We start from the raw sequence: 27,992 nt of genomic DNA, 5'->3' as shown, positions 1-27,992 counted from the left end.
GATATTTTTGTATTCAACAACTGTACAAGGCTCAGAAAATTGGGCACAACAAAACAAATGTCCTAAACAGTGATTACATCCTCGGGGCTTGGTCCTGTACAGCATGTACCTTTTTGTCAGAAGACTGAGTATGAAGGCTGAAGGAAGTGCCTGGCTTTGGGTTTGGGTGGTGCCATGATCCCCAGCTTTCCAGCAGCTCCTTGGGTGGCACCGACGCTGTAGGACACTGAGCTGCCGCCAGAAGCAGCTGGAGCCTTGGAGCCAAATGGCTTTTTGGTCCTTCGGTGCTTGCTGTAGCTGCTGCAAAACAAAGACAATCCGGAGCCGTGTCAGATACCTGCCGGATGGCCCCTTTCAGCACCCCGCTGTGCCTGCACCGGCACCACACCACCGCATTTAACACAACACTGAGCTTTCATTCTCAACCTTACTAATTTTTGACACCCGTGGCTGAGAGCACCTTTGACATGCAGATCGAGGGTGGCTGCCGCTCTGGCATTTGCCTAAGGGCAGGGAGCAGCCAGAAGATCCTGAGCCAACCCAACTCCTCTTAACCCCCTTAGATAGTTCACTTGAGGTGACACGTCAAGGTCAGCGCCACTTAATGGCCAGTACTGGATCAGCTGGGATGGAGACAATGGTGAGAGTGAAGCCCTCGGAGCTGGGAGCTGTTGTTCACTACTATAACGAGCAGACAGAGGCAAACCCGGGAGACATCCTCGGAGAGGACACGGTGAGCTCATTAAGGAGGTCACCCAGGGTGATGAGGAACACAGCCTTGAAGCAGCGAGCTGTGAGTGTTTACTGCACCAATAACCCCGCCACAGCCTGTAATAGTTAGGTGACTCTTCAGGTCAGAGTTTTGGAGAGCCCCTCAGTACCACCTAGAGCTCCTCCTCCAAGCACCCAGAACTCTCCCAACCGAAGGACAATACCATTTCTGTCCCATGCAGACTGCTTGCACCCATTGAGAGAATCATCCCAGAAAGGCAAGGCCCAGGTTGTGCCTACAGCACCTCTTTGGTACCTCAGTTTTCTCCCTCCCATACCAAACCAGGGGCAATCTCCATGCTGAAGGACCAGGTAACCTGACTAGGGAACTTCCACTCCATTCCTTTTTGCACAGGGCAAGCTGTGAGCTCAGCAAACCTCTAAAAGGTAACTTTTTACTCACGTTTTTTTCATGTCACCTGCACCCTGTTTTCTAAAGAGGGTTTGGGGAGGGCAGAGCTGTTCCAACCATTTCTCCTTTTCCCTTCCATCCCTTTCAGCACCCAATAACCAGCATGGTTTTGGAGCACTGACCTCCAAACTGCCACAGTTTGTTACCAGACATGAACTTCTACAACAAGGACATGGAGTCCCAAGGATGAAACCCACCCTGGCTGTCATCACCCCATGACAGTTTGGTGGTGGCTCTGCCCTAGAAGCTCGAGACCAGGCAGCCTCCTGGATCCAAACCTTATGCTCTTGACAGAAATACTCTGCCTTGTACAGTGCAGAGGGAGAAAATTAATGAGGGACTGGGGCTGAAGAACAAATACCCCATCAAGTCCTCAACGTTTTAAACCTTGTGTTCCCAAGCACAGAACTCAGTCAGCTGCCACTAAAGGTTGTGGCAGCAGCACACCGAGGTTGAGCATCGCTGCTGAGTTTGTGGCAGCTGAGGGTGAGAAACGGACGACACTTGTTCAATGTCCTTCCTCACCAGGAGCTCTGCAACAGAAAATGCCAGGAAAGCAAAGTGCAGCAGTTGTTAGCAGAGACCTGGATAAATTTTGGGCCCTTCTGGAAGGCCATGCAGTAGGACACCAGTGTGATTTTGGGGCCATCACCATGCTGTTCTGGAGGACGTTACAAGTGACCCTGAGCAACGTACCCTCTGGGACGGAACTGCTGGCTGCCACCATTACTGGTCTTTTTCCTCTTGGATTCTCTGAAGTTTGGTGGCCTTTTCCTTTTCCTTCTTTGGTTTGCATTATTGGAAAAGTAGCTGGAAGTTGTAGCCCCACCTTCAGCCTCCTCATCGCCCTCAGAGGTGCCCTGGCTTCCTGTGGCCGTGTCCACGCTGGGGCAGGGAGTTTCTTCTGCAGACAGAGAGAGTTAAGGCTAAGGAAAGCAAGATGCTGCCTGGGCCAGTCACAGCTGTCACCAGCTGTGCCAACAGGTCTGTCCTTGCTGCTCAGAACCTCCTTTGGCCTGCCTTCATCCTGGTGATGCTCCAGACTGGGATAAAGGTGGCTGGTAGGTGGGTGTGAAGAAAGGACAGAGGCATTTTGGGTTTCACAGAATCACAGAATGGTTTGGGTTGGAAAGCACCTTAAAGATCATCCAGTTATGGCAGGGACACCTTCCACCAGACCAGGTTGCTCAAGGCCCCACCCAGACTGACTTTGAACACCTCTAGGGAGGGGGGCATCTACAACCTCCTTGAGCAACCTGTTCCAGTGTCTCACCACCCTCACTGTGAAGAATTTCTCCCTGCTGTCTCATGTCATAAAGAACACTGGCCAGCCTGATCTTCTCCAGCTTGGCTTCTTGTCTAAACTCTTTAGGTACCATGGGGCTTTCTGCCATTACACCTTCCTTGTATCAGCTGGAAGGAGCTATGGAATGGACTACAAATACTGGAGTCACCCATGGCACTTGTTCACAAACACCACGAAATGGTGAAAGGATCAGAGGGCTGAGAGCTCCTTCTCAGTGATGATCAAGAAGGACATGGTTCTCTGCACAGGCAGTGGAATCCTTCCAATCAGGTTTTCAGCCATGAGTTTACTCCCAGAGCAGTTTCTGAGAGCAACATGGACCACTCCAAAAGCACAGCCCCAGGGCCTGATCTAGTAGCCAGGCTGCTCTGATCCCAGCAGAGTTGCCCTGCTGTGTTCAGAGGAGGGTCAGTCACTGGTCTCCAGGCTGAGTTCCCCACTGAACTCAGCACAGACCCTGAGCTGGCTCTGGGGCTTCCTCACATCTGAGCAAGAGCTGCTCAAGGAAGACCTGCACTTGCTGCCCTCAATTACAATGATAAATGAAAAGCAGCAGTTGCTGATTCTCTGCCTGGCCAAATGCACCCCATTGTGGAAAAATATTCAGGAGGTCCAAAATCTTTACTCTTAAGGTCAGAATTCTCATTATAACTAAGAGCATTCCATAAATCCCACTCATTCATGGGGGCAGAGCAGAGCATTCTGCTTTGTCCTCCCTTTTCCTGTTTTGGCCTTTGAAAGAGATGGTGAATTCACCAAGGGAGAAGATAATGCTTCACTGTGAGGGTGGAGAGAGCCTGGCCCAGGTTGCCCAGAGAGGGAGGAGATGCCTCATGCCCGGAGCCATTGCAGGTCAGGTTGTTTGGCACTCTTAGCAGCTTGCTCTGGTGGCAGATGTCCCTGCTGACTGCAGGGGGTTGGACTGGATGAGCTTGAAAGGTCTCTTCCCACCTAACAGCATTCTGTGACTTCTCTGACAGCAGAGAGCTTTGTATGTTCTGAAAATGTGCAGCTACCCAAATCACTAAATTACCATTTGGGCAATTATTGAAGTGCAAGAATTAGTTCTTTGTGTTTAAAACCAGGTAAGCTCTGAGTGAAGCTTCTGGCAGAGGGGGAGGGAAGGGTACTGAAGAGGAAAGCAGAGGTTTAGGGACGAAACAGACCGAAGCATACCTGGTGTGGTCCACTCTGAGTACTTCTCCATCACTTTAATTATCTCTGCACCATATTTTTCCAGTTTGTCTTCTGTGACCCCATCAATCTGCAGTAAAACCTCCACATCTGAGGACAGGGTCTCTGTGAAGTGACACAATGCCAATCAGACAGGGCAAAAGAAAGGAACTTTTTTTAGGGGGGGGGAGGAGAGGTCGTGGGGCAGCGTTGTGGAAGCCCTTTCCTGCCACCCTGTACACCAAAAGCCACAGCCTGCTGCCAAGGAGCAGGAGGCTGACATCACCTGCTATTTTCTTCAGAGTTGAAGTACTGAAAATGTTGAAGTAGTGCACATCAAAGACCTTCCCAAGCGTTTTGCAGGTGTCTGTAAGTTCCCCAAGGCACTTTTTGACCATCTCCTCCCGCTGGGACATCTTTGCCATGGAAGCTCTCTGCTTTCTGATGTCACTGGCACTTTCTGTCTCGTGGAACTCCACCTGTTGAAAGAACCTCATCAAATAAGGGGCTGGAAATGCCTGAACAGGTTGCCCAGAAATGTAGTTGAGGCCCCAACCCAACCCTGGAGACATTCGAGGTCAAACTCGATAGGGCCTTGAACAACCTGGTCTAGTTGGAGATGTCCCCTGCTGAGTGCAGGGGGGTTGGAGAAGATGACCTTTGAGGGTCCCTTCCAACCCAATGCATTCTGTGAATAACAGCTGTCAGGAGAGTCTCTGCAGAGCCATCCTTAGAAGACTGATCGATAACAGCGAAATAGTGAAGGAAATCAGAAGTGCTCTTTGATGGCCAAAAAAGCCCAACCCATTTATCCACTCTTTGCATGAATTGTTTTCCCAAGCTACTCAGCCTCTCCTAAGCTGCTTCTGCAAAGATCTGGCAGAGTGCACACAGCTCAGGGAGAACATCCTGAGAGCCCAGTTCACAGAGGTCACTAGGCCTGGTGCTGAGGGCTCTGCTCTTCTCCAAATAGCACTAATGCAGAGGAGACAGTTCTGGAACAGGTTCCATGACCTTCTCAAAGTGCATTTTCCATCAGAGCTCACCAATGACTGGGGAAAAAAAAATTAGAGCAGAAAATGCAGGAGAAGGTGGTGCTGGTTCCTTTCTGTCTTAGCTTTTTGTGTGTTGGTCATAGCTTTCCTCTCCTGTCAAGCTGGAATTAGAGGGAGGGAGGGCGAAGAGAAGGGTTTAAGCCTCTCAAGTCCTCTCCAGCTCAGCTTTTGCCTCACAACACAATTGTGAGGTTAAGGCTGAGGTTGAAGTATGTTGCTCAGGGAGGCTGAGGATGCCCCCTCCCTGGAGGTGTTCAAGGCCAGGTAGGATGAGGCCCTGAGCAACCTGGGTTAGTGGAAGGTGTTCCTGCCCATGGCATGGGGGTTGGAACCAAATGATCTTCAGGGTCCCTTCCAATCCAAACCATTCTAGGACTATTACAGTGCTGGGCTAGAAATCATGCTGGTTGGATTCTGTTGCCTGTATCTCCTAAAGATTATTTCCTGCACTTCAGCTGGTAGGCAAATGATGTTTGAATTCTCCTAGGCTATCTGCTGTGTGAAAACTGTAGCATGTGGCTTAAAGCAATAAGAAAACAGAGTGTACACACCTGCAGTGCTCCATCTAGCACAGCCTGAGCTCTCTCTCCTAGGATCACATAGGCCACTGCCTGGTCATTAGCTGTGATGTACAAATCTTCATCCAGGATCTTGTCCAGGACCAGTTTTCTGAAAAGCCTCTCACCATTATGCCTGGAGTAGGCAGCTCCCTTCCCAAATATTCCAGACTGAATCTTGGCACTGGTTTTACCTGTGAAGCAGAAACCAGAGTTAGCCTGCCATCAGAAATCAACCATCAGCCAGCCTCATGAGGTTCAACAAGACCAAGTACAGAGTCCTGCATCTGGGTGGAGGCAACTCCAGGCACAAATCCAGGCTGGGCAGTGACTGGCTGGAAAGCAGCCCTGAGGAGAGAGACTTGGGGGTGCTGGTGGATGAGAAGCTCACCAGGAGCTCTCAGTGTGCACTTGCAGCCCAGAAAGCCAATCCGATCCTGGGCTGCATCAAGAGAAGTGTGGCCAGCAGGCCAAGGGAGGTGATTCTCCCCTCTACTCAGCTCTGGTGAGGCCCCACCTGGAGTACTGCATCCAGTTCTGGAGCCCCTAGTACAAGAGGGATATGGATGTGCTGGAACATGTCCAGAGAAGGGCCATGAGGATGAGCAGAGGGCTGGAGCACCTCTCCTGTGAGGACAGACTGAAGGAGTTGGGGCTGTTCAGTCTGGAGAAGAGAAGGCTCTAAGGTGACCTAATTGTGGCCTTCCAGTACCTGAAGGGGGCTACAAGAAGGCTGGGGAGGGACTTCTCAGGATCTCAGGTAGTGATAGGACTAGGGGGAATGGAATGAAGCTGGAGGTGGGGAGATTCAGGCTGGAGGTGAGGAGGAAGTTCTTCACCATGAGAGTGGTGAAGCCCTGGAATGGGTTGTCCAGGGAGGTGGTTGGGGTGCCATCCCTGGAGGTGTTTAAGCCCAGGCTGGCTGAGGCTCTGGCCAGCCTGATCTAGTGTGGGGTGTCCCTGCCCATGGCAGGGGGGTTGGAACTAGATGATCCTTGTGGTCCCTTCCAGTCCTGACTGACACTATGATACTAAATCCCACCTACCTGTGTCCTTACAGACCTGTAGAGGATTCCCAAGGGTATTCCACATAAAAATCCCCTCCCATTTAAGCACCAGAAGCTCCAAGCACCACCAGAAAATTCATACTGTCACTGTAACAACCTGACAAGGCCAGGTTGGATGAGGCCTTCAGCAACCTGGTCTAGAGGAGGGTGTCCCTGCCCATGGCAGGTGTTGGAACTGGATGATCTCTAAGGTCCCTGCCAGCCCAAACCACTCTCTGAATCTAGGAAATGGGTAAAAGCTGTGGTTGGTCTGGAGTATTTTGGATCATCTACCACCAAGAGATTCCTGCAAGGAATCTTGCCAAATAAATCTTTAAAACCACTTCTGGTGCTGCACAGAGCTCCTGGTACTTGGTCAGGAATTTGTGCACCACCTGAAGTTGAGGAGAAACTTTGGTGTGGGGGTGCTGGAGGTCTGAAGCAGGCTGCCCAGAGAGGTTGTGGAATCTCCTTCTCTGGAAAGATTCCAACCCCTCCCCGGCCATTGCGATCCCGGGCAGGCTGCTGTGGGTGCCCCTGCTTCAGCAGCAGGGTCGGACTGGATGATCTCCAGAGGTCCCTTCCAACCCCCACCACACTGGCATTCTGTGGAGATGATGTCAGTGTTATTTCTGGAAGCACTTACCCAGGAAGATGTCCACCATCATGTTCAGTGTGTACCTCCCAGACCCCGTGTGTTTCCTCTCGCTCCCTCGTCGTCCTTGCCCGCAGTGCTCCTGCACAAACCTGACGATGCTCTTCACCTCCTCTGTTACATTTCTTGATCTGTAATCCTGTTAGGATAGACTTGATTAGGAAACAGCCTTGTGTGGTTGTGCCCTGGCCCAAACTCTTACTACCAGCCTTGGTTTTCATCACTGAGCTTTGTCCAGTCCTGAACTCCTCTTGTTCCCAGCAGAGGAGCAGGGGTTTTCTGGTGAGGGCGCCTGCAGTGGTACAGTCACAGGAATCCTGGGTTTGGAACCTGCAGCCACACCCCAACCTGATGTGAATAATCTGTTCACTGCCTGGAGTGAGCTGCAGGATGGCTGGGGGAATGGTGGCAATGAAGGTAAATCATGTGGAAAGCATCCTGCTGAAGCTACCCTTCCAGCATTCATTAGGAGGAGGGGACTGGCCTGGGTGTGCTTCATTCCAGTCCAAATCTCTTACAATCACAGCTACAGAGATAAAACAGGACTGAGAAGCAGCAGCAGGTATAAACTGCTCTGGTTGGAGAGACCACTCCCTGTTTGCTTCATCTGCTCTAGCTTCTCTGCTGCTCCTGCTCATGCCACTCATTGCTTCAACCCTTGATGCACAAACCCTAATCTTGGGGCCACCTCAAGCAGCCTTCATCTCTTCACGTGGCAGCACAGAGCTGAGAAGATCAGCACAGGCAATGGAAGGGATTTCCCCAGGGCCACTCATGGGGACCTTACAGTAGCTCCTGCCTCCTGGAAGCTCCATAACCCAGAAAGTCCACACTGAGGGACATTCCTGCACCTCACAAGCCCTGCTCTGACAGAAACTGGAGCATCTTAACGTTGTCTGTGTAGTTCTGCTCTAGGTTAAACTCTGGCAACATGGCTTAGCAGTGGGCTTGGCAGTGTTAATGGCTGGACTTGATGATCCCAGGTTGGACTTGATTCTCCCAGGCAACCAGCACCAGAACAAGAGGACACAGTCTCAAGCTGTGCCAGGGGAAGTTTAGGCTCAAGGTGAGGAGAAAGTTTTTCCCAGAGAGAGTTGTTAGCCACTGGAATGTGCTGCCCAGGGAGGTGGTGGAGGCACCATCCCTGGAGGTGTTCAAGAGGGGATTAGAGGTGGCACTTGGTGCCATGGTTTAGTCATGAGGTGTTGGGTGACAGGTTGGACTGGATGACCTTTGAGGTCTCTTCCAACCTTGGTGATTCTGTGATCTTAAAAAGCCTTTTCCAGCCTAACCAGTTCTGTGAGTCCCTGAAAGAATTCAAAGACCCAGCATCACAAACCCACAGGGCACCTTGCTTGTCCTCTCCATTTGCCTCCCCAGATGCCATGGAACCCTTGTTTAATCCAGTTAAATGCAAAATCATTTTAATAACCATCAATAAGAGCTTTGAGATGATTTTTTTTGGTACCTTCTTCCTACTGCAGTTATCACAGATGACCTCTGGGTGATCTTTGCAGAAGGTGGGATTAAAGTTTGTTTCCCCAAAGTAGGCCAAAAGCTGGATCCTCCTGCAGTCCACCACGTTCTCACAGTAGTGAACCATGCTGTAGAGGTTGTTGAAGTGAGTCTGTCTGCTGTGACTGTTCCCATCTTTCTCCACTGAAATGCAACACATGCAAGTGCAGTTGTTAAATCTGCACTGCCAGGGGTTGATACCAGAGAGGCCAAAATGCAACAGGCTCCTGGGCTTCAAAATAGGTAAGGTTAAGCTAGGACTAACCACGGGCAGATTTTACCTCTGAAGTTTTATAGAGGGAATGGGGAATGAGGATGATGATGATGGGGAAGGGGAATGAGGATGATGATGATGGGGAAGGCGGGGAGGGAATGATGATGATGATGGGGAAGGGGGGAGGGGATGATGATGATGATGGGGAAGGGGATGATGATGATGATGGGGAAGGGGGGAGGGGATGATGATGATGATGGGGAAGGGGGGGAGGGAATGATGATGATGATGGGGAAGGGGGGGAAAAAATGAGACTAGAACAAGAATCAAGAGATTGATGTGTGAAGCAAACTATTTTGGACCAAAACTAAGTGCCCCAAGTCTGAAATGACAGAGAACCATTCAGGTGCAGTTCTGTCACCTCTGCAGTCTCACACTACCTGTGGCACTTCCAGGTCTAACCAAAACAAGGACCAGTGGTGACTCTAGGACCATCCCCATTAGGTTACAGCCAGAAGAACTCACTCATTATTAACCTTCTGAGCCTGGTGACATCACTGTAGCTGTAGAAGAGCAGGCAGTGGGACATCTCCCCATCTCTCCCAGCTCTGCCAGACTCCTGGTAGTAGCCCTCTATGGATTTGGGAAGGGAAGCGTGGATCACGTAGCGCACGTCAGGCTTGTCAATTCCCATTCCAAAGGCAATGGTGGCACATATAACCTGGGAAGGAAACCATCCAGGGTTATGGAAGCTATTCCTGCACCACAACCAGCTGTGATGGAGGGGACAGAGCTGTGCAGAGCCCAGAATTTCAGCTGTGACACTGCAGGATGAGCACAAAGCAGCAAAAGCACCGCTTCCTTTGGAAGAGCTGTTCCAGAGCAAGGGAACACTCTGGATGTGAGTCTCAATGTACAGCTGAGCAGGGTGCATCAAGCTGTTTCAGAAGCCTTGTGCTGCTCAGTTCCTTCCTCCTGGGGTACCATGCCCTGGTGCAGTGCTGCAGCCTTTGATCTGTGAGCCCCACCATGAGGAGATGGTTTGTGTGCTGTGGCAGATCCGAGGGCATCTTCCAAAGGCTCAGCAAGAACTAAGGGGTGGGGGGCAAGAGGATGGGCCCAGACTCTTCTCAGTGGTGCCCAGCGACAGGATGAGGGCCAGTGGGCACAGACTGGAACCCAGGAGGTTCTCCCATGAGGGGAAACTTCTCTGGTGTGAGGATGCTGGAGCAGGCTGTCCAGAGAGGTTGTGGAGTCTCCTTCTCTTCCAGACCCACCTGAACATTGTGCTCCTGGGTAAGCTGCTGTGGGTGCCTTGCTTTAGCAGTGGGGTTGGACTGGGTGATCTCCAGAGGTCCCTTCCAACCCCACCAGGATGGGATTTGGGGATCTGTTTGGTTTAGTCCTACAGCCAATGGGCAGCAACACAACACGACTTTGCTTTCAGTTCCTGGAACAAGAGGGCTCAAAGTGCTCTGAATTCTGTTCTCTCTTCTCCTACCTGACATCCTTCTTGATTAATCCACTTCTTCTGCACCAGATCTCTGTTGGAGTCAGTGAGGCCAGCATGGTAGGCAAGGGCAGCCAGACCTTCCTTCTGCAGGATAGCTGCTGTTGTGTCACACTCATGACGTGAGAGGCAATAAATTATTCCAGAGTCATCTGCAAAGACAGAAAAGAAAAGGATGCCACATATTAGAACCAAACCAAACCAAACCCAACCCAAACCCAGTGCCACAGCTTCAGTCCCTTTCACTTGCTTAGCAGCCAGACCTGGCAATTCCAGCAGGGAGAGGCTGGGAAGCAAAAACTGCTTGAGTAATTTGATTAACATCAGATGGTTTTGTTAGCTTCTCCTCACCCAATTTGCTGTGGTTTTGGGGAGGTGGAAGCAAGAAGTTTTCCTGCTCTGCAATCTTAGGATTTAAAATACATGAGTCAAGAACTGCATAAATCAAGAGCCAGGGTGGTTTAGTTGATGATAGGTGAGGTTACAGCACTGAGAAGCTCTGAAGGGAGCTTGGTGCAGTCAGCTTCCAGCAGCAGGAGCTGCAGGGCTCCAAAAGTGAGCCTGGAAAGATAAGAATCTCTGATGATATCACCAAGGGGAGCCACAGATAAGGAGATGACAGAATTAAACAATTAAGACATTAGATGACCTTTATACTCTGAAGACACAATGCTAAAAGGTCTGGCAAGCTCCAGAACAATTCCTTCAGAGCCTGACCATCATTTAGTTCTCCATCTGATTCCCACTCTCAACACCACCATTTTGCCTCCAGTATGTTTTTCTTGTAAATCACAGAATCCCAGGCTGGTTTGGGTGGGAAGGGACCTTTAAAGCTCACCCAGTCCAACCCCCCTGCAAGGACAGCTGCAACTAGAGCAGGTTGCTCAGAGCCCCAACCAACCTGACCTGCAATGGCTCCAGGGATGGGGCAGCTCCCAGCTCTCTGGGCAACCTGCTGCCTGTATGTAAATGTATCAGTGACTTGCAGAAAGACACAAACTGGGGTATTTTAGAGCATTCCAGAAGCTTTTCCTGCCTAAGAACAGATGCCTGCATGCCCTGCTGCTCTGGACTCACGTGGATGATATTTTTTGATCCATTCCAAGCAATCCATTGCCACCTTCTTTGGCTTCTTGGGCAGCACATCATATTTCAAGTTATGCCTGTTGAAGCTCATTGTAAACCTAGAAGAGGACAGTTCATGGGTTCTCATCAGCTGTTTGGGCTCAGTGGTTCCTTCCAACAAGCTCAATGTTGTCTGGAACCTCTCAAACTGCTTCTTGTCCTGCACAACCTGCCAAGGAGTTGCTGCTCCATGGAGGAGTAACATTGCCCATATTCTGGGGCCAAAATTCCTGCCTTTTTCCTGTGGCTGTGGGAAAACCAAAGCTACAAGATTTGCTTGTCATTGCCCTGGTGAACACTGGCATCCACACCTGACTGATGACATTTGCACTGCACAGCATCACCTCCCTCCTGAAACCCCATTCCTAAAAGAAGAACTTCCACAAGACTGAGGCTTTCCTCTTCCCATCATGGAAAGTGGGAGTGACTACAAGGCAGGCCCAGTGGTGGGTGCCTCATTGTCTCTGGTCCTGCCAGTGCCAGTTAAAACACTTCCAGCTTCTGCCAGTCTCCAGAGGTCTCCTGAAAAGCCCTAAATCTGACTTGGACATTTTATCAGCAACAAGAGTTTCTGATGTTATTTTGTATTAAGCAGCTTCCTCCCTCATGCCAGGAAGAGCTGAGCAACTGTTATTCTCTTCCCTTTAATACTTCTCACCCAGCTCACACTAATGCCATGCACACCTCCTTGTTCCACCAGGCCCAGCTGATTATTTCAGATGGACCTGGAACGCTCTCCTCGCTCGACCGATTTCTCCCCTCAGAATTTCTGTGGCCCAAAGGAGCTGTGGAAACTGCTGAGCAACTTACACTTGTGGCTTTAGCATCTCCAGCTGGTTCTGGATGTCCTTCTGTACCCTGGGGTTGGCAGTGGCTGTCAGAGCCATCATGGGGACGGAGCGAAACTTCTTGCGGAGGACGTTCAGCCGCTTGTAGTCCGGTCGGAAATCGTGGCCCCACTGGGTGAGGAACAACGCTCAGCTGAGGAAGAAGCTCCAGCCAAGCCTTTGGCCACCTTGAACACCAAACTCAGGTCCTTACCTGGCTGACACAGTGGGCCTCATCGATGACAAAACGTTCCAGGAGCTTCCTGTCATAGAGATTTTCCAGGGCTGACATCAGCCTGCTGCTGGCACAGACCTGGAGACACGTCCACCGGCGGCGTTAGAAAGTGAACGACAGAGCCAAGGGTCACCCCCACCTAAGGACACCACCACCACTGTCCTGTACAGCAGAGCTCAGCTGGAGTGCACAGGTAAAGCCTGAAGCACAGGGAAGATGCCAATCAGCTTTGTATTAGTTGACAAGGAAGCAGCTGGGGCGGGATCGCTGCAGGGACGTTTCAATGACCTAAGTCGTGGAAGTCGATGCTGAGGAAAGAAACATCACTACGGGAGACAGTCCCCACCTAGAGAGCTCGTGGGGAAGGACAATTTCAAAGGCAGCCTGGAATTGAGCTCAAGGCAATCGTCTGACCATCATCTGTGACCCTGACAGCTTCCTGCCTCTCCCTGGGCTGTCAGGCTCTAACACCAACTGGCCACAGAAACTCAGTGAGACAGCCCCGAATGGATGGGCAGGAGGTGTTCCAAGGGCTTCAGGGAATCACAGAGTGTTTTGGGTTGGAATCCAACCACTCCCCCAGCACTGCCAGGTCACCACCAAACTGTGTCCCTCAGTACATCCCCACAGCTTTGAAACTCCTCCGGGGATGGGGACTCCACCACCGCCCTGGGCGGCCTGGGCCAGGCCTTGACACACCTCAAGGGCAAGAAATTATTCCTCATGTCCAACTTAAGCCTCCCTTGGTACAACTTGAGGCCATTTCCTCTAGTCCTGTTTCTTGTTCTTTGGGAGAAGAGACCAAGCCCCACCCTCTTTTCAGGTAGTGGTAGAGAGCAATGAGGTCTCCCCTCAGCCTCCTCTTCTCCAACCTGAACAACCCCAAGTCCCCCAGCTGTTCCTCACCAGACCTATTCTTCAGACCCTTCACCAGCTTCATTGCCCTTCTCTGGACCTGCTCCAGCCCTAAATGTCCTTCTTGGAGTGAGAGGCCCAAAACTGACCCCAGGATTTGAGTTGTGGCCTCACCAGGGACAGGGGGAAATCTCTGCCCTGTTCCTGCTGGCCACACTATTGCTGATCCAAGCCAGGATGCTGGTGGCATTTGTGGCCACTTGGGCACACAGTGGCTGTGTTGTGCAGACACCCTCCTCAGTCACTGACTGAGATCAGTTACATCTGTGCAGAGGCTTCCTGAGGTACCTAAGAAATAGGAGGTGGCAGAGTCACTCCCCCTGGAGGTGTTCAAGAAACGTGTGGCCACGGCACCTGGGGACGTGGTTTAATGGCTGTGGTGGTGTTGGGCTGATGGTTGGACTGGATGATCTTAGAGGGCTTTTCCAACCCAAACAACTTGATGATTAGATGTTTCCCAATTTTTCTGTCCCCACAGGCCTGCTCTAAGTCCAGTGCTTCCCTTTCCGCACCTCACAGCCACCTCCCTGATGCAATCAAACACAAACCTTCTCCGGGGTGACGTAGAGGAGCTTTATTACAGGATCCTTTTTGCACAGCTGCATGTAGATCTTGGAGGCATCTGCATCTGTTCTGTCACCAGTCAGGTATGTTGCAGCAATCTAGAGTTTGAGCAAAATGGAAGTCTTAGTATCAGCAAGACAGAAGACCCTTTCAAATCTGAGTCCCACAAGCTGGTCAGAAAGCAGATAAAGCCTGAGTTCTGAACAGGCTTTTGCCATTCTAAAACACAACATTTTCAGTGCTGCTTTGGGTAACTGCAGACAGCCTTTGACACACACACCCCCCCACTGTGGACATGGCAGAATGTTCCTCATGCTAATCCAAAAGCATTCTGGGCAACCTGTTGCAGTGTCTCACCAGCCTCACATTGAAGAACTTCTTCCTAAGATCCAGTCTCAACCCACTCTCCCTCAGCTTCAAACCATTCCCCCTTGTCCCATCACTGGACACCCTGTGAAAAGTCTCTCTGCAGCCTTCCTGTAGGATTCCTTCAATTGTAAGGTCCCTGCTGCAGCCTTCTCTTCTCCAGGCTGAACAACCCCAGCTCCCTCAGCCTGTCCTCATAGCAGCTGCAAATCCCCAGGAGCCAGAGAGACAGTTCAAACAGACAGGGCACCCCACAGCACCAAATGAGGGGAAAGTGTGGCCAAAGCACAGCCTTCTGCAAGTCCCTGAGTACTGGGAACTGTTTGAGGGCCCTGAACAGCAAGACTGTCAAAAACTTGAGGGGAGAAGGATTTGTCTGAGCTTCACAACCCTGCATCATAGCCCTTTTGGTCTGATTCCCCCCAGACATCTCTATTTTTCACAGCATCACAGAATGCCAGGTCAGAAGGGACCCCAAGGATCATCTGGTCCAACCTTTCCAGGTGATAGCCTAGTAGAAATGAGCTGGCCTGGCACCCTGTCAAGCATTTTTGCCCTAAAATGTGTTTTCCACCTTTGTTTCCCTGCTCTCTTCATCTCAGTATCACACTAAGGGTGAAAAAGACCCTTCCCTGAGGCAAAAGCAGCTGTTTAGTGCCCAGCCTGAAGGACACTCATCTGCTGTACTGGCATTGCTGTGGTGCTCCCCCAGAAGCATCTCCAGAACTCGCCTGGCTCTCATTTCTGCTGCTCCAGTGTCTGAAGGCAGCTCTCAGGGCCTACGAATCAGGCATCTGTACTTGAAACTAAGCTCCAGTAACAAATAGGCATGGACAGCCATAAATTCAGCAGTTTGGCTGCCCAGGTCCTCTAATTCATCTAATTTAGCTCTTCCTCCATAACCTTGGGAGCCTTTTCCAGTGTCCATCCAATCCAGTTTGCAGTCTGTATTTGAGAGCCATGAGACTTCCCTGAAAAATTCAGGTTCAGCATTCCCCTGTCAGCAGTTTTAACTAAATGAAGCTCTTTGAACTTACATCTAAAGTCTTCAGCTTCTGCACCTGGTCTATGATCAGTGACCTCAGTGGGGAGATGACAATGGTGACTCCAGCAGAGACACAGGCTGGTAACTGGTAGCAAAGGCTTTTGCCACCACCTGCAAGGGTTGAACAGGAGACAACAAGCATTAGACATTGAGAGGAAAGGGAGACAGAGAAGGAGCAAGAGGAGGGGGAGACCTATTTCTTCCTCCTCACTTTACAGCACTTTCAGAAGCAGTGAACTTCTCCCTGACCTAGGAGGGAAATGCTGCAGGAGGCAGGGATTCCCTCCCCTCATTCTCAGCACACCAAACACCCCACACATCCTGCAGCCACAGAACTCAAGCAGAACAATTTCATCGAATCAGAGAATTGTTTGGGTTGGAAAAGGCCTCTAGGATCACCAATTGCAACCATCAACCCAACACCACCTTGGCCCCAAGTGCCATGGCCACAGGTTTCCTGAACGCCTCCAGGGATGGGGACTCCACCACCTGCCTGGGCAGCCTGTTCCAACACCTGACCACTCTTGCAGCACAGAAATTTTTCCTTATGTCCAAACTTAAACCTCCCCTGGAGCAATTTGAGGTCTCCCTTCAGCCTCCTTTTCTCCAGGCTGAACAACCCCAATTATTTCAGCTGCTCCTCACCAGACCTATTCTCTAGACCCTTCCCAGGCATTGCTGCCCTTCTCTGGACATGCTCCATCAATTCAATGTCTCCATCTCCACAAAGACAGAGAGGAAAATGGAGCTCCAGATCTTTATTTGCCGAGCAGGAGCCAGAGCTCCAAAGCCTGCAGCTGTGTGAGGTGTGGAGGCACCTACCAGTGGGCATTAAGATGAAGCAGTCTTCACCCAGCAGAGCAGCATTGATGGCCTCCAGCTGGTTTGTCCTGAAGCAGTGCAAACCAAACTTCTTGTGAAACACAGTCATCATTTCCTCAGAGTGGGAGAACTTCATGCCCCTGAAACGCTCCAGTGCAGGGTTATTGGCTGGGGGGTCTGGCAGAGAAGGAAAATGGACATAGAGTAGGTGACAAGAGCCTGGGCTACCCCTCCTGCCTCACCACAACACATGGCTTCACCACTACTCCCACCCTTCAAACCTTCTACACTCAGATCAGGGCTTGCTAGAGCAAAAATAATAAACTGCATTCATCTGGAATTTAAGAGCAGCTGAAGTGAGGAATCTGACCACAGGAAAACCTCTGGGAAGGAGCAAGGACTGCAGAACAGAGTCCTGCACTGACAGACTGCACAGAGCCATGCAACTGTGGCTGAAGGAAGAGGCCTCCAAGGTCCTCAAGTCCAACTGTCACCCCAGCACTGCCAGGTCACCACCAAACTATGTCCTTCAGCACCACATCTCCACGGCTTTGAAACCCCTTCAGGGATGGGGACTCCACCACTGCCCTGGGCAGCCTGGGACAGGCCTGGACAACCCTTTCCATGAAGAAATTGTTCCTTATGTCCAACCTAAACCTCCTCTGGTGCAACTTGAGGCTGTTTCCTCTTGTCCTGTCACTTGTTCCTTGGGAGAAGGCTGACCTCAACCTGGCTTCAGCCTCCTTTCAGGTAGTTGTAGAGAGCCAGAAGGTTTCCCCTCAGCCCCTTTTCTCCAGGCTGAACAATCCCAGGTCCCTCAGCTGCTCCTCACCAGCCCTGTTCTCCAGATCCCTCAACCAGCTCCACCTCTGCCACAAACCACTATGAAAAGTCTCTTCATTCATGGGGACCCAACAGCAGGTGGTAGTGAATCAGTGACAGAGAAGCTGATGAAACACTGTCACCTCCCTTTTACCACCCCACAAACAACACTGCCCCACCCCAGTGTCCCAGAGGCCATCAAGTTTGCTCCAACAAGTGCCCAGCTTGGAACAGCTTTGCATCAACAGCTGAAAGTATTCATAGAGTCATAGAATGGTTTCAGTTAGAGGGACCTTGAAGATCATCCAGTTCTCACGCCCTGCCATGGGCAGGGACACCTCCCACTGGACCAGGCTGCTCAAGGCCTCATCCAAACTGGCCTTGAACACCTCCAGGGAGGGGACCTTTCTACACCTCTGAATGAAAAACTGCAGAACTAATTAGAGCACAGAAACATTCTAGTTCCCAATGTTAGCAGCTTCCCAGCAGCCTGCAGAACAAACACACACTCAAGATACTGGGCATCCCTTGGAGGGAAAAGAACCTCAGAAGATGGCTTTGGAAAGGAAAACCAGAAGGCAAGGCCACAGAAGCAAAAGGCATTGATGGTCTTAGGTTTAGAAATAAGTGAGAACTGGAGAAGGGAAAGCAGTGATCCTCAGGAGCATGACTCACCTGAAGGGTTCTTGGCTGCCATGGAGAAGCCTGATTTTGGAGCAGCAGGACTGGATACAGCAGCAGGTCCTTTGGCTCTGGACATGATCTTTGATAGGAGTGATTTGGCAGGTGGCCCTTCCCTGATGGGCTGGTAGGCAGGTGTCTCAGGTGCTGACACATTCATCAGGTCCTCCCAGTCCTCATCAAAATCATCAATATCAAAGTGGTCAAGGTCAAGGTCTGCATCATTCACAGCCTGAGTGTCCCCTGCAGGAGGGCCAGCAGGAGCTCTGCTTGGAGCTCTCAGAGCTGTGCTGGTCAGGGGCCTCTCCAGCAGATGGTTCCCAGTGCTCCTCACCCCTGGTTTCTCACCCCAGCTGCTGTTGAAGGACGTCTGGGAGTGGAGGCTGAGGGAAGCCCTCCCTGTGCCATTGCCCTTGGGAGAGGACACTGCCCAGGCTCCTGCACAGGGAATCCCCTCCACACCTGGCTCTGAAGCGTAAGAGCTGCCCAAAGTTTGATTCTTCTGGGTAGAAGCACTGCTTGCATTAGGAGTCCCAGAAAGCAGGTTGGTGGATTTGGGTGAGCTTCTGTCAGAACTGAAGCTCCAGCTGGGACCAGGACAGGAAGCAGGACTGGGACAGGGGAGAGGGCTCTGCTCCACAGCCCCCTTCCTGGGGAAAGTCTTTGTGCTGCTTTTGTTCAAGGTGGCAGAACTAACCAGCAATTTTCTCCTGGCAGAGGTGGGAGGAAGAAGGAAAAAGCATATTTAGCCCCAAGCAATGACTTCTAGAGCACCCATGGAACAGTTTTGTCTCCCTCCTGTTCAAACACTGGTGGGTATGGGCATTCTGTGGCCACTAGTTTAAGAACATTTCCAGCAAACCCAGGGCAGAGAGAATAAACCCAGGCCTCAGCTGAGCCAAATGACTCCCAGGTGGTTGTGGCTTCCCTGCAGACATCAACTGAAGGAATGCCCAGCAGCAAGGAACTGACACAGGCAAGGTGAGGTGCAGCATAAAAAACCCCTCAACTAACAGATGAAATTTAATCTTCAGAGGCACAAACCTGAAATGAACAAATTAAAAGCATGCTTGACCCAACTGTGTGTTTCTCTACCTGCCAAGGACTGCCTGGCTGCAGTCACAAAAGGAAATGCAATCCATTAGCTTTGCTGAGCCCCTTCAGAAATTCTCACATGGGCCCAGCCCAGTGAAAACAATAAACCAAAACCAACTCCCAACTTTCAGCAGTCTGTCTGGTTTAGGTCAGGGTCTCACAGAGGGCAGAGCAACAGAGTGCAGCAGCCATGGAAAGATGGCAAGGATGGGGGTATCAGAAGTCAGAGTCACTGTGGGCACTTGACAGTGAGTGGCAGAGAATATTGAATTAATCATGGAATCCCAGACTGGTTTGGGTGGGAAGAGACCTTCCAAGCTCATCCAATCCAACCCCCTGCAGTCAGCAGGCACTCTGAAGATTGGACTTGATGATTTCTTTAGACCTTTATGATTCTGTGATCTGCAACCAGAGCAGGTTGCTCAGAGCCCCAAACAACCTGACCTGCAATGGGTCCAGGGATGGGGCAGCTCCCACCTCTCTGGGCAACATGGGCCTGGCTCTGACCACCCTTAGGGTCAAACATTTCTCCCTTCTCTCCAGTCTGACTCTCCTTCTTTTAGCTCAGACCACCCCCCCTTGTCCTGTCACAACACACCCTGCTCAGAAGTCTGTCCCCAGCCTTCTGTTCAGTCCCTTGAAGCACTGAAAGGCCACCAAAAGGTCTCCCTGGAGGCCTCCTCTAAAGCCTCTGGTTATGAGGGATCAGAATGCACCCAGCAGATCACATCACCTCACCCTTCACTGGAGGCATCTGGTGCTAGTCACCTTCTGGAGAACAGACACAGGACTCCTGTGCCTCAGCCTGAACATGGGACTGGATCCTTTCTCAGGCAGAACACTGCTAACACCTTCAGCAGTCTGGGGTCTTTTCCCTTTCATCCCATCACTCATTTGAAGCCTTCTGAAGCCCTCCTGCATGCTGTTGCTGGTGCAGTGAGGACCCCTGCAGGCACCGTGCAGTGGAAGGCTGCTGCTGCTGGAACCTTACCTGAGGTCTCGCTTCTGGAGAAGATCTTTGGCACAAGACAGAGCCTGAAGCTCACACAGTGGGATGGCATCCACCAGCTTGCAGATCTCCTCCATCACACCATACAGCTGCTGCTCCAGCTGAGAGGCTCTCCCTGTTAGACAGAGGAGGCTTAGTAGGCAGCAGTGGAGATTTTTGTTAACAAGAGGCTATCATTTCCCCCAAACACAGCAAACAGCAGAAGTCCAAATGATTTACTTTGCACCTATTTTGAAGAGCCCCTTCTGATTCTGTGTGCACAAACTCACCTGCTCTGCATCCTTTGGCCCTTCTAGCTACCCTTCTCTCCATTATCCAAACCCCACCACAGTTCTTTCAAACTTACTGCCCCAAACACTCAACTTCACACATCTGGCCTAGTCCAAGCTGCCCTTTCCCAAACACCTTTTACCAAAACCTTGCACTTCTAGTCTAGGAAGGGCCCTAAAAACCCTGCCACAGGTGGAAGTCAGCTCTTGGCCCCTCATCCCCTCCCCTTCCACACTGGGTACCGCTCCAAACCGTCTGGATTTCGCCAGTGAACCTCACCAGACCTCAAGCTGCTGGGGCCAGGGAGGGGGGTGATGGTCAAACAGAAAACCTAACTCTGTTTAAGCACACTACAGATGGTCATGAAGGCCCTTTCTGTCAGAACTGAAGCTCCAGCTGGGACCAGGACACAATGCAGGACTGGAGCAACAAAGTTGGTGAGGGGCTTGGAACACAAGCCCTATGAGGAGAGACTGAGGGAGCTGGGGTTGCTTAGCCTGGAGAAGAGGAGACTCAGGGGAGACCTCATTGCTCTCTACAACTACGTTAAGGGAGGTTGTAGACAGGCAGAGGTTGGTCTCTTCTCCCAGGCAACCAGCACCAGAACAAGAGGACACAGTCTCAAGCTGTGCCAGGGAAAGTTTAGGCTGGAGGTGAGGAGGAAGTTCTTCACTGAGAGATTCGTTGGCCATTGGAATGTGCTGCCCAGGGAGGTGGTGGAGTCACCATCCCTGGAGGTGTTCAGGAGGAGACTTGATAGGGTGCTTGGTGCCATGGGTTAGTTGATTAGGTGGTGTTGGATGACAGGTTGGACACAATGATCTTGAAGGTCTCTTGCAACCTGGTTTGTTCTGTTCTATTCTATTCTTTCAGATAGAAGCAACTAAGCCAAGAGAATTTTTCTTTGTTGTCACTCCAGGTCAGGTTTCTATGGTTTTCATTTTCCAGGTCACTTGGCATTTTCTGGTGAGCACTGGCCTGGCCTACATTCTGCTTGAGCAAGTGCTGCAACCTTTGTTGATGGCAAGACATAAAGAGGCTTTCTCTGTATTTTTCACAGATTCATAGAATGGTTTGAGTTGTAAGGGACCTTGAAGATCATCCAGTTCCAAAGCCTGCCACAGGCAGGGTCATCTTTCACTAGACCAGGCTGCTCAAAGCCCCATCCACTCTGGCCTTGAGCACCTCCCTTTTTACCACCCCACAAACAACACTGCCCCACCCCAGTGTCCCAGAGGCCATCAGGTTTGTTCCAACAGGTGCTCAGCTTGGAGCAGTTCTGCATCAACAGCCAAAACTGTTCATAGAATGGTTTTGGTTGGAAGGGACCTCAGAGATCATCTACCCCAACTCCCCTGCCATGGGCAGGGATGCCTCTCAACTAGACTTGGTTGCCCAAGGCATCATCCCACCTGGCCTTGAACATCTCCAGGGAGGAGGCATCCACAGCCTCTCTGGGCATCCTGTTGCAGTGTCTCACCACCCTCATACTGAAGAGCTTCTTCCTAAGATCCAGTCTCAACCTACTTTCCTTCAGCTTCAAACCATTCCCCCTCACCCTATTGCTAGACACCCTCAGGATAAAAAAAATCACTCTCCAGCCTTCCTGTAGCTTTCTTCAGGTATTAAAAAGCAGCTCTAAGGTTCTTCCTTATATTCCAATAGCATCTGCTTGAAAGTGAGGGTGCCCCTGTACTTGGCCCTGGTAAAGCCACAGCTTGAGTCCTGCAACAGTTCTGGGCACTACAGCACAGGAAAGGCATTGAGGTGCTGGAGAATGTCCAGAGAAGAGCAATGAGTCTGGTGAGGGGTTTGGAGAGCATCACAGGAGGAGCAGCTGAGGGAGCTGGGGTTGTTTAGTCTAGAGAAGAGAAGGCTGAGGGGAGATCTTACTGCTCTCTACAGCTACCTGGAAGGAGGTTGCAGTGAGGCTGGTGCTGGTCTCTTCTCCCAAGCAGCCAGCAACAGGACAAGAGGAAATGGGTTTGAGTAGTGCCAGGGGAGGTTTAGGTTGGACATTAGGAAAAACTTCTTTACTGAGAGACTGGTGAGGGGCTGGAACAGGCTGCCCAGGGAGGTGGTGGAATCACCATCCCTAGAGATGTTCAAGCAGCTGTAGATGTTGTGCTTCAGTGGTTGTGGTACAGTTGGGTTATGGTAGGACTTGATGATCTTCACTGTCTTTTCCAGCCTTAGTGATTCTGTGATGTCACACTGTCAGGTTTCTGTGTGTAAGGGAAGTAGCCACAGCAGTGGATAAGCCACTGAACACTGCCCTGCAGACACACAAGAGCCACACAAGTGGCCTAAATGTTTTTGCACACATATTTTCCACATTCTCCTTTCCTAACTCTGACTTAGGGGGAGCAGAAGCACCTCTGACCAAGCCAACAGTCCACACTGACCAGAGTTTGCTGCAGGCTGGAGTAGCTTGACTAAGCTGGTTTCCAGACCAAACATGGTTAGAATACAACCACAAACACACTGCCCTGGGCCTTTATCAGCCCCAAGCTGTAAACAGACACTGCAGAACAGCACCATCAGCTACATTTTTGTGTATCCTGAGGGGACAGTCTGACCCTGCAGCCTCACACCAAGGCTGTGCCACACCTACCCTTGGCAGCTTTGCATTCCCAAGGGGAAACTCAGAAACATTTTAGCTCAGTGTGTCCCAACAAGGTTTGTGTGGGGATCTAATGGAAGCACTGGCACAGCTCCAGCTTGCAGGGCTGTGCCCTTGTGCCGTGGGTTGACTTCAGGAATGATTTGGTCAGCCTGTGCTTTTAAGCTCTGAAAAGCTATCTGAGCCATATCCCAGGGTGGCAAAGCCAAAGTGGGATCAGGCATCACCCCTGAGTCTACACAATGCCTGGTCAGGCATCACCCCTGAGTCTACACAATGCCTGGTCAGGCATCACCCCTGAGTCTACACAATGCCTGGTCAGGCATCACCCCTGAGTCTACACAATGCCTGGTCAGGCATCACCCCTGAGTCTACACAATGCCTGAAACCCTGTGTGAGGCTCGGTGCCTGCTTCTTGTCCCCACCTGTCACTGCTAGCCAGTGCTCTGGGGCTGCAGGGGATGCACAGAGAACAATGCCTTGCAAACCATCCCCAAAACCAAGAGACAGAGGGTTTGTGTACCTGCATCCTCTGCACTGGGGTCACTTGCAGTGACAGGCTGCGTGGTGGCCACCTTCCCAGGCCTGGACTCGCTGTTGCCAGTCGTGGAACTTCCACCAGTAGGAGACTCTCTGAAAAGGTTACTGGGAGCAAAGGGAAAAGGCATTAAAACAGAGCTGCCTTCAAAGCAAGGCACTGCCATATGAGTGGATAGAGTAACAGCAGGGGTTGGTCAGCCTGGAGAGGAGAAGGCTCCAGGGAGACCTTCTGGTGGCCTGTCAGGACTTCAAGAGGCCAATCAGAAAGCTGGGGACAGATTTTAGAGCTGGGCCTGTTGTGAGAGGACAAGGGGTGAGGGTTTGAACTAAAAGAGGGAGATCCAGACTAGAGAAGGGAAAAATGTTTCACCCTAAGGGTGGTGAGACCCTGGAACAGGTTGCCCAGAAAGGTGGAAGCTGCCCCATCCTTGGAACCACTGCCAGCTCAGGTTGTTTGGGCCTCTGAGCAACCTGCTCTAGTTGCTGACGTCCCTGCTGGCTGCAGGGGTTTGGCCTGGAAGAGCTTGAAAGGTCCCCTCCCACCCAAAGCAGCCTGGGGTTCCATGAAAAGCCCAGCAGTTTGTCTCCCACCCTGTGCCAGCTTGCAGTCTTGCTTCAATCATTTTTTTCCCCTTATGAAAGGGAAGATCATTCAGCATTTTCTGAAGCAAAGCCCACCTTGAGCACCGGTCAGGAGAAGCAGCTGAGAGCAGCTGAGAGCTGCTGACCTGCCAGACACAACCAACCCAGCCCTGACCTCCTCAGCAAACACCACTTCAGACTTTGGGGGGGGGGGGGCACTTTTAGAAGGCAAACAGCTTTATCAGTGAACTGTGTTTCACCTCATGCTTCTCATAGAGGGTGAGAAGGGAGGCAGCTCCTCTTCAGGGGAGGGGGGAACAACATCCAGGAGATCATCCTCTGCCAGCTCCGCGCCGGCGAACGGCTCGGGGTCAGCCCCAGCCAGCTCGGGGGGGCTGTGCCTTTCCTCACTGCACAGCTCCTGCCTCTCACCACTTCTGTCAGCACCTGCAAAAAGAAGAGGAGGAATTTCTGGGCAAAAAAAGGTAGGCTCATTCTGGTGTAGATCAAGGGCAAAAAAAATTCCCAGCCAGAAGACAAAAGCCTCTTTGAACACAGTGTTTAACTTTGAGGACAAAAGGAGTTCTCAGGGCTCCCTTTTTCTCCTCCACCAAAAACCCAGACAAACCCCCACAAAGCCCCTTCTGAGTGGAAGGGTTCTGCAGACTGTCTATTAAAGGCTTTCCCTGTCAGAAGATAAAACCTTAAAAGGTCTTTTTTTTCCCCTATGAAGGATGTGGTAGAAGGTGATGTTTTATTAAACACCAGCTGAACAAGAGCTGAGAGCCCTCAGCCAGCAGCATCCCTGCACTGGAATCAGAAGGTCAGTTTCACAGCATCACACAATCACCAAGCTTGGAACAGACCTCAGAGATCACCCAGTCCAACCTGTCACCACAGACCTCATGACTAGACCATGGCACCAAGTGCCACCTCCAAGCCCCTCCTGAGCACCTCCAGGGATGGTGACTCCACCACCTCCCTGGGCAGCACATTCCAATGGCTAACAACTCTCTCTGTGAGGAACTTTCTCCTCATCTCGAGCCTAAACTTCCCCTGGTGCAGCTCGAGAATGTGTCCTCTTGTTCTGGTGCTGGTTGCCTGGGAGAACAGACCAACCCTTTCCTGGCTACAACCTCCCTTCAGGTAGTTGTAGAGAGCAATGAGGTCTCCCCTGAGCCTCCTCTTCTCCAGGCTAAGCAACCCCAGCTCCCTCAGCCTCTCCTCACAGGGCTGTGCTCAAGGCCTCTCCCCAGCCTCGTTGCCCTTCTCTGGACACATTCAAGAGCCTCAATGTCGTTCTTGAACTGAGGGGCCCAGAACTGGACATAGGACTCAAGGTGTGGCCTAACCAGTGCAGAGTACAGGGGCACAATGACTTCCCTGCTCCTGCTGGCCACACACTGGACACAGTCTCAAGCTGCACCAGGGGAAGTTTAGGCTGGAGGTGAGGAGAAAGTTCTTCCCAGAGAGAGCTGTTAGCCATTGGAATGTGCTGCCCAGGGAGGTGGTGGAGTCCCCATCCCTGAAGGTGTTCAAGAGGGGATTGAAGGTGGCACTTGGTGCCATGGTTTAGTCAGGAGGTCTGTGGTGAGAGCTTGGACTTGATGATCTTTGATTCTGTGATTCTGAGGCTCAGAAAACAGCAGCTGTGTGCAGCACACAGCTGCCAGGGGAGCACTCTGCCTGAGTCAGCAACTTTTGGGTCATAAGCCAAGGTTGGAGGGGTCTGGGGAAGGGTTTTTTTTCCTCTTTGTTTGAAAATTAATTGATTTATGCCCATGGCAAGGGTGTTGGAAGTAGATGATCTCCTGAAGTCCCTTCCAACCCAAGCCACTCTATGAATCTGCATTACTATAGACATTATTATTTCTGTCATTTACATTTAGCATAGAATCACAGAATCCCCAAATCCCAGCATGGTGGAGGTTGGAAGGGACCTCTGGGGATCACCCAGTCCAAACCCCCTGCTCAAGCAGGGCATCCACAGCAGCCTGCCCAGGATCACAATGGCCAGGGGGGTTTGGAAGCTCTCCAGAGAAGGAGACTCCACAACCTCTCTGGGCAGCCTGCTCCAGCACCTTCACACCAAAGAATTTTCTCCTCCTGTTTAGATGGAACCTCCTGGGTTCCAGTTTGTGCCCACTGCCCTTTGTCCTGTCACTGGACACCACTGACAAGAGCCCAACCCTGCACTGTCCCTGGGATGACCCAAATGAAATCCTTGTCCCCACAGCTGTATATTAAACACCAGCACACAGCTGCCTCTGGCTCCTGGAAAACCAGGCCCTCAGTGTGCAAACAGCAGCATGTTTTCACCTAGCTCACTGGTATGTTCAAATAAATCATTACCTGGCTGGGTCTCCTCCCTCTCATCATCCAAAATCACATCAGCATCCAAATCCTGCCAAAGGTCCTTCCTACCCACAGCCCTGTCACTGTGGCAGGGAGCTGCATCCTCGGGAGCTGCATCCTCGATGCAGATCACAGATTGCTGCGAGGAGGGCTGGTGCTCAGCCTCTGGTGAGGTCTCCCCACACTCCTTAGCACCATGGGCACCTCCCAGGGCTCCAGGAGGGCCAGGTGTCTCGTCCAGCAGGGGCTCTGACCTCTGGGGGGCCGCACGGGAGACCTGCTGCCCTTTGGGGGACAGGACTGGTGGCCTGCAGTACTTCTCAACTCTTGACAAGTCAAAGTCATCAATGTCATCCCACTCATCTTCAATGGCAATGACAGGGCTGGGTGCAGGGCTGGGAGCACCCTGCAGGCCCTTGCTCACAGTCTTTGTTACAGGGGGCACCTGGCCCTTTGACACCTCCTGGCACCTGCCAAGTGTTGGGCTGGGGCTGGCAGCAGTTGACTTGATGCCCTGGCCATGGGGGCTGGCTGCTGCTGCTGGAATTACATCCTGGATTGGTGTTTTCTTCTCCTTGGAGACAGGGAGAAGTGAGGTGAGTGCAGAGAGGGAGCTGTTCACATCCTTATCCCTTAATGCAGAGGTGACAGGGAGGCTCCCAGACTCCCTGGGCAAGGTGGTTGACAGAGAAGGCTTCTTGAATGTAAAGCCCCTGGAAAGACACAGGACAAATACTATTAAGAAAAGCCAGCATCATTAATACACTAAAATTTGTTTCACACCACGAGGGGGAAAGATAATCAAATAGTGTTAAGAATAATAATACAGTTCACAAATCTTTCTGGGCCCTGTATCCCCAGCAGCATGGGCAGCAGGGGCAGGGAGGGGATTCTGCCCCTCTGCTCTGCCTGAACCCCACCTGCAGTGCTGGGGCCAGCTCTGGAGTGCTCAGCACCCCACAGACAGGGACCTGTTGGAGCAGGGCCAGAGGAGGCCACAGCAAGGCTGGGAGGGCTGGAAGCCCTCTGCTGTGAGGCCAGGCTGAGAGAGTTGGGCTTGTTCAGCCTTGAGAAGGCTCCAGGGAGACCTTCTGGTGGCCTTTCAGTGCTTAAAGAAGCTGATCAGAAATCTGAGGGCAGTTTTTTGAGCAGGACCTGTTGTGACAGGACAAGGGCTTGAACTAAAGGAGATTCAGATTGGAGAGAAGGAAGAAACGTTCGACCCTGAGGCTGCCCAGAGAGGTGGGAGATAGCCCATGCCTGGAGCCATCGCAGGCCGGGTTGTTTGAAGCTCTGAGCAACCTGCTCCAGTTGCAGATGTCCCTGCTGGCTGCAGAGGAATGGATCAAAAACTATCATCTACCTGAGTCCAGAGCAGCAGGGAATTTGTTCTGAGGCAGGAAAAGCTTCTCCAATGCTCTAAAAAACCCCAGTTTGTGTCTTTGTGCAAGTCACTGATACATTTACATACAGGCAGCAGGCTGCCCAGAGAGCCGGGACCCATTGCAGGTCAGGTTGGTTGGGGCTCTGGGCAACCTGCTCTAGTTGCAGCTGTCCCTGCTGAGCGCAGAGAGTTGGACTGGAAGAGCTTGACAGACCTCTTCCCCCCCAAACCAGTCTGGGGTTCCAGCGTAAGAGACGAAGCCACTCAGGCGCCCGGCGGCCTCCCGAGCCCCAGCAGCCCCTCCCGAGCGCCGCAGTACTCACGCCGGCCTGTGCCGCGGCGGCGCCGGTTTGCTGAGGGCTCCCCGGGCCGAGTGGAGCTGCAGCTGCTCGCGCAGGTTGTTCTGCGGCACCGCCGCCATGGCAGGGCCGGGCGCGGCCGCCCCGCCGGCGGGGGGCAGCCTGCAGGCCGCGGCCTCCGCTCGCCTCCGCGCGCCCGCTTCGCATTCGGCGCCAAAG

The 27,992-nt window shown here is 51.8% G+C and overlaps 1 protein-coding gene across 1 annotated transcript; it reads right to left on the bottom strand.

Annotated features, from left to right (window-relative positions):
- Positions 1 to 2: 2 nt before the first annotated feature.
- On the bottom strand, positions 3 to 27,972 carry BLM (BLM RecQ like helicase). The gene is made up of 21 exons (XM_054169215.1): positions 27,798 to 27,972; positions 26,088 to 26,803; positions 23,996 to 24,182; positions 23,137 to 23,258; positions 19,703 to 19,835; positions 17,611 to 18,326; positions 16,114 to 16,290; positions 15,284 to 15,402; positions 13,865 to 13,978; positions 12,381 to 12,479; positions 12,150 to 12,298; positions 11,292 to 11,398; positions 10,206 to 10,366; positions 9,230 to 9,425; positions 8,444 to 8,634; positions 6,967 to 7,114; positions 5,269 to 5,468; positions 3,949 to 4,141; positions 3,666 to 3,788; positions 1,880 to 2,087; positions 3 to 300 (listed from the first exon to the last, which is right to left on the bottom strand). The coding sequence occupies exons 1-21, from the start codon at positions 27,893 to 27,895 to the stop codon at positions 117 to 119; spliced, it is 4,341 nt and encodes a 1,446-aa protein (XP_054025190.1). The 5' UTR covers positions 27,896 to 27,972; the 3' UTR covers positions 3 to 116.
- Between the last annotated feature and the right edge of the window lie 20 nt (positions 27,973 to 27,992).

Source organism: Dryobates pubescens, chromosome 17, assembly GCF_014839835.1.
Source record: "Dryobates pubescens isolate bDryPub1 chromosome 17, bDryPub1.pri, whole genome shotgun sequence".
Lineage (NCBI taxonomy): Eukaryota > Metazoa > Chordata > Aves > Piciformes > Picidae > Dryobates > Dryobates pubescens.
This window is presented reverse-complemented; position numbering and strand designations above follow the sequence as displayed.

Excerpts from the sequence above, each read along its gene's own strand:
- BLM (XM_054169215.1), bottom strand. The coding sequence starts at position 27,895 with ATGGCGGCGGTGCCGCAGAACAACCTGCGCGAGCAGCTGCAGCTCCAC. Across the intron at positions 11,399-12,149 it reads GAGATGCTAAAGCCACAAGT|GTTTACAATGAGCTTCAACA; the intron begins GTAAGTTGCTCA and ends GTCCTCTTCTAG. Across the intron at positions 301-1,879 it reads CAGCAGTTCCGTCCCAGAGG|CAGCTACAGCAAGCACCGAA; the intron begins GTACGTTGCTCA and ends TTTGTTTTGCAG.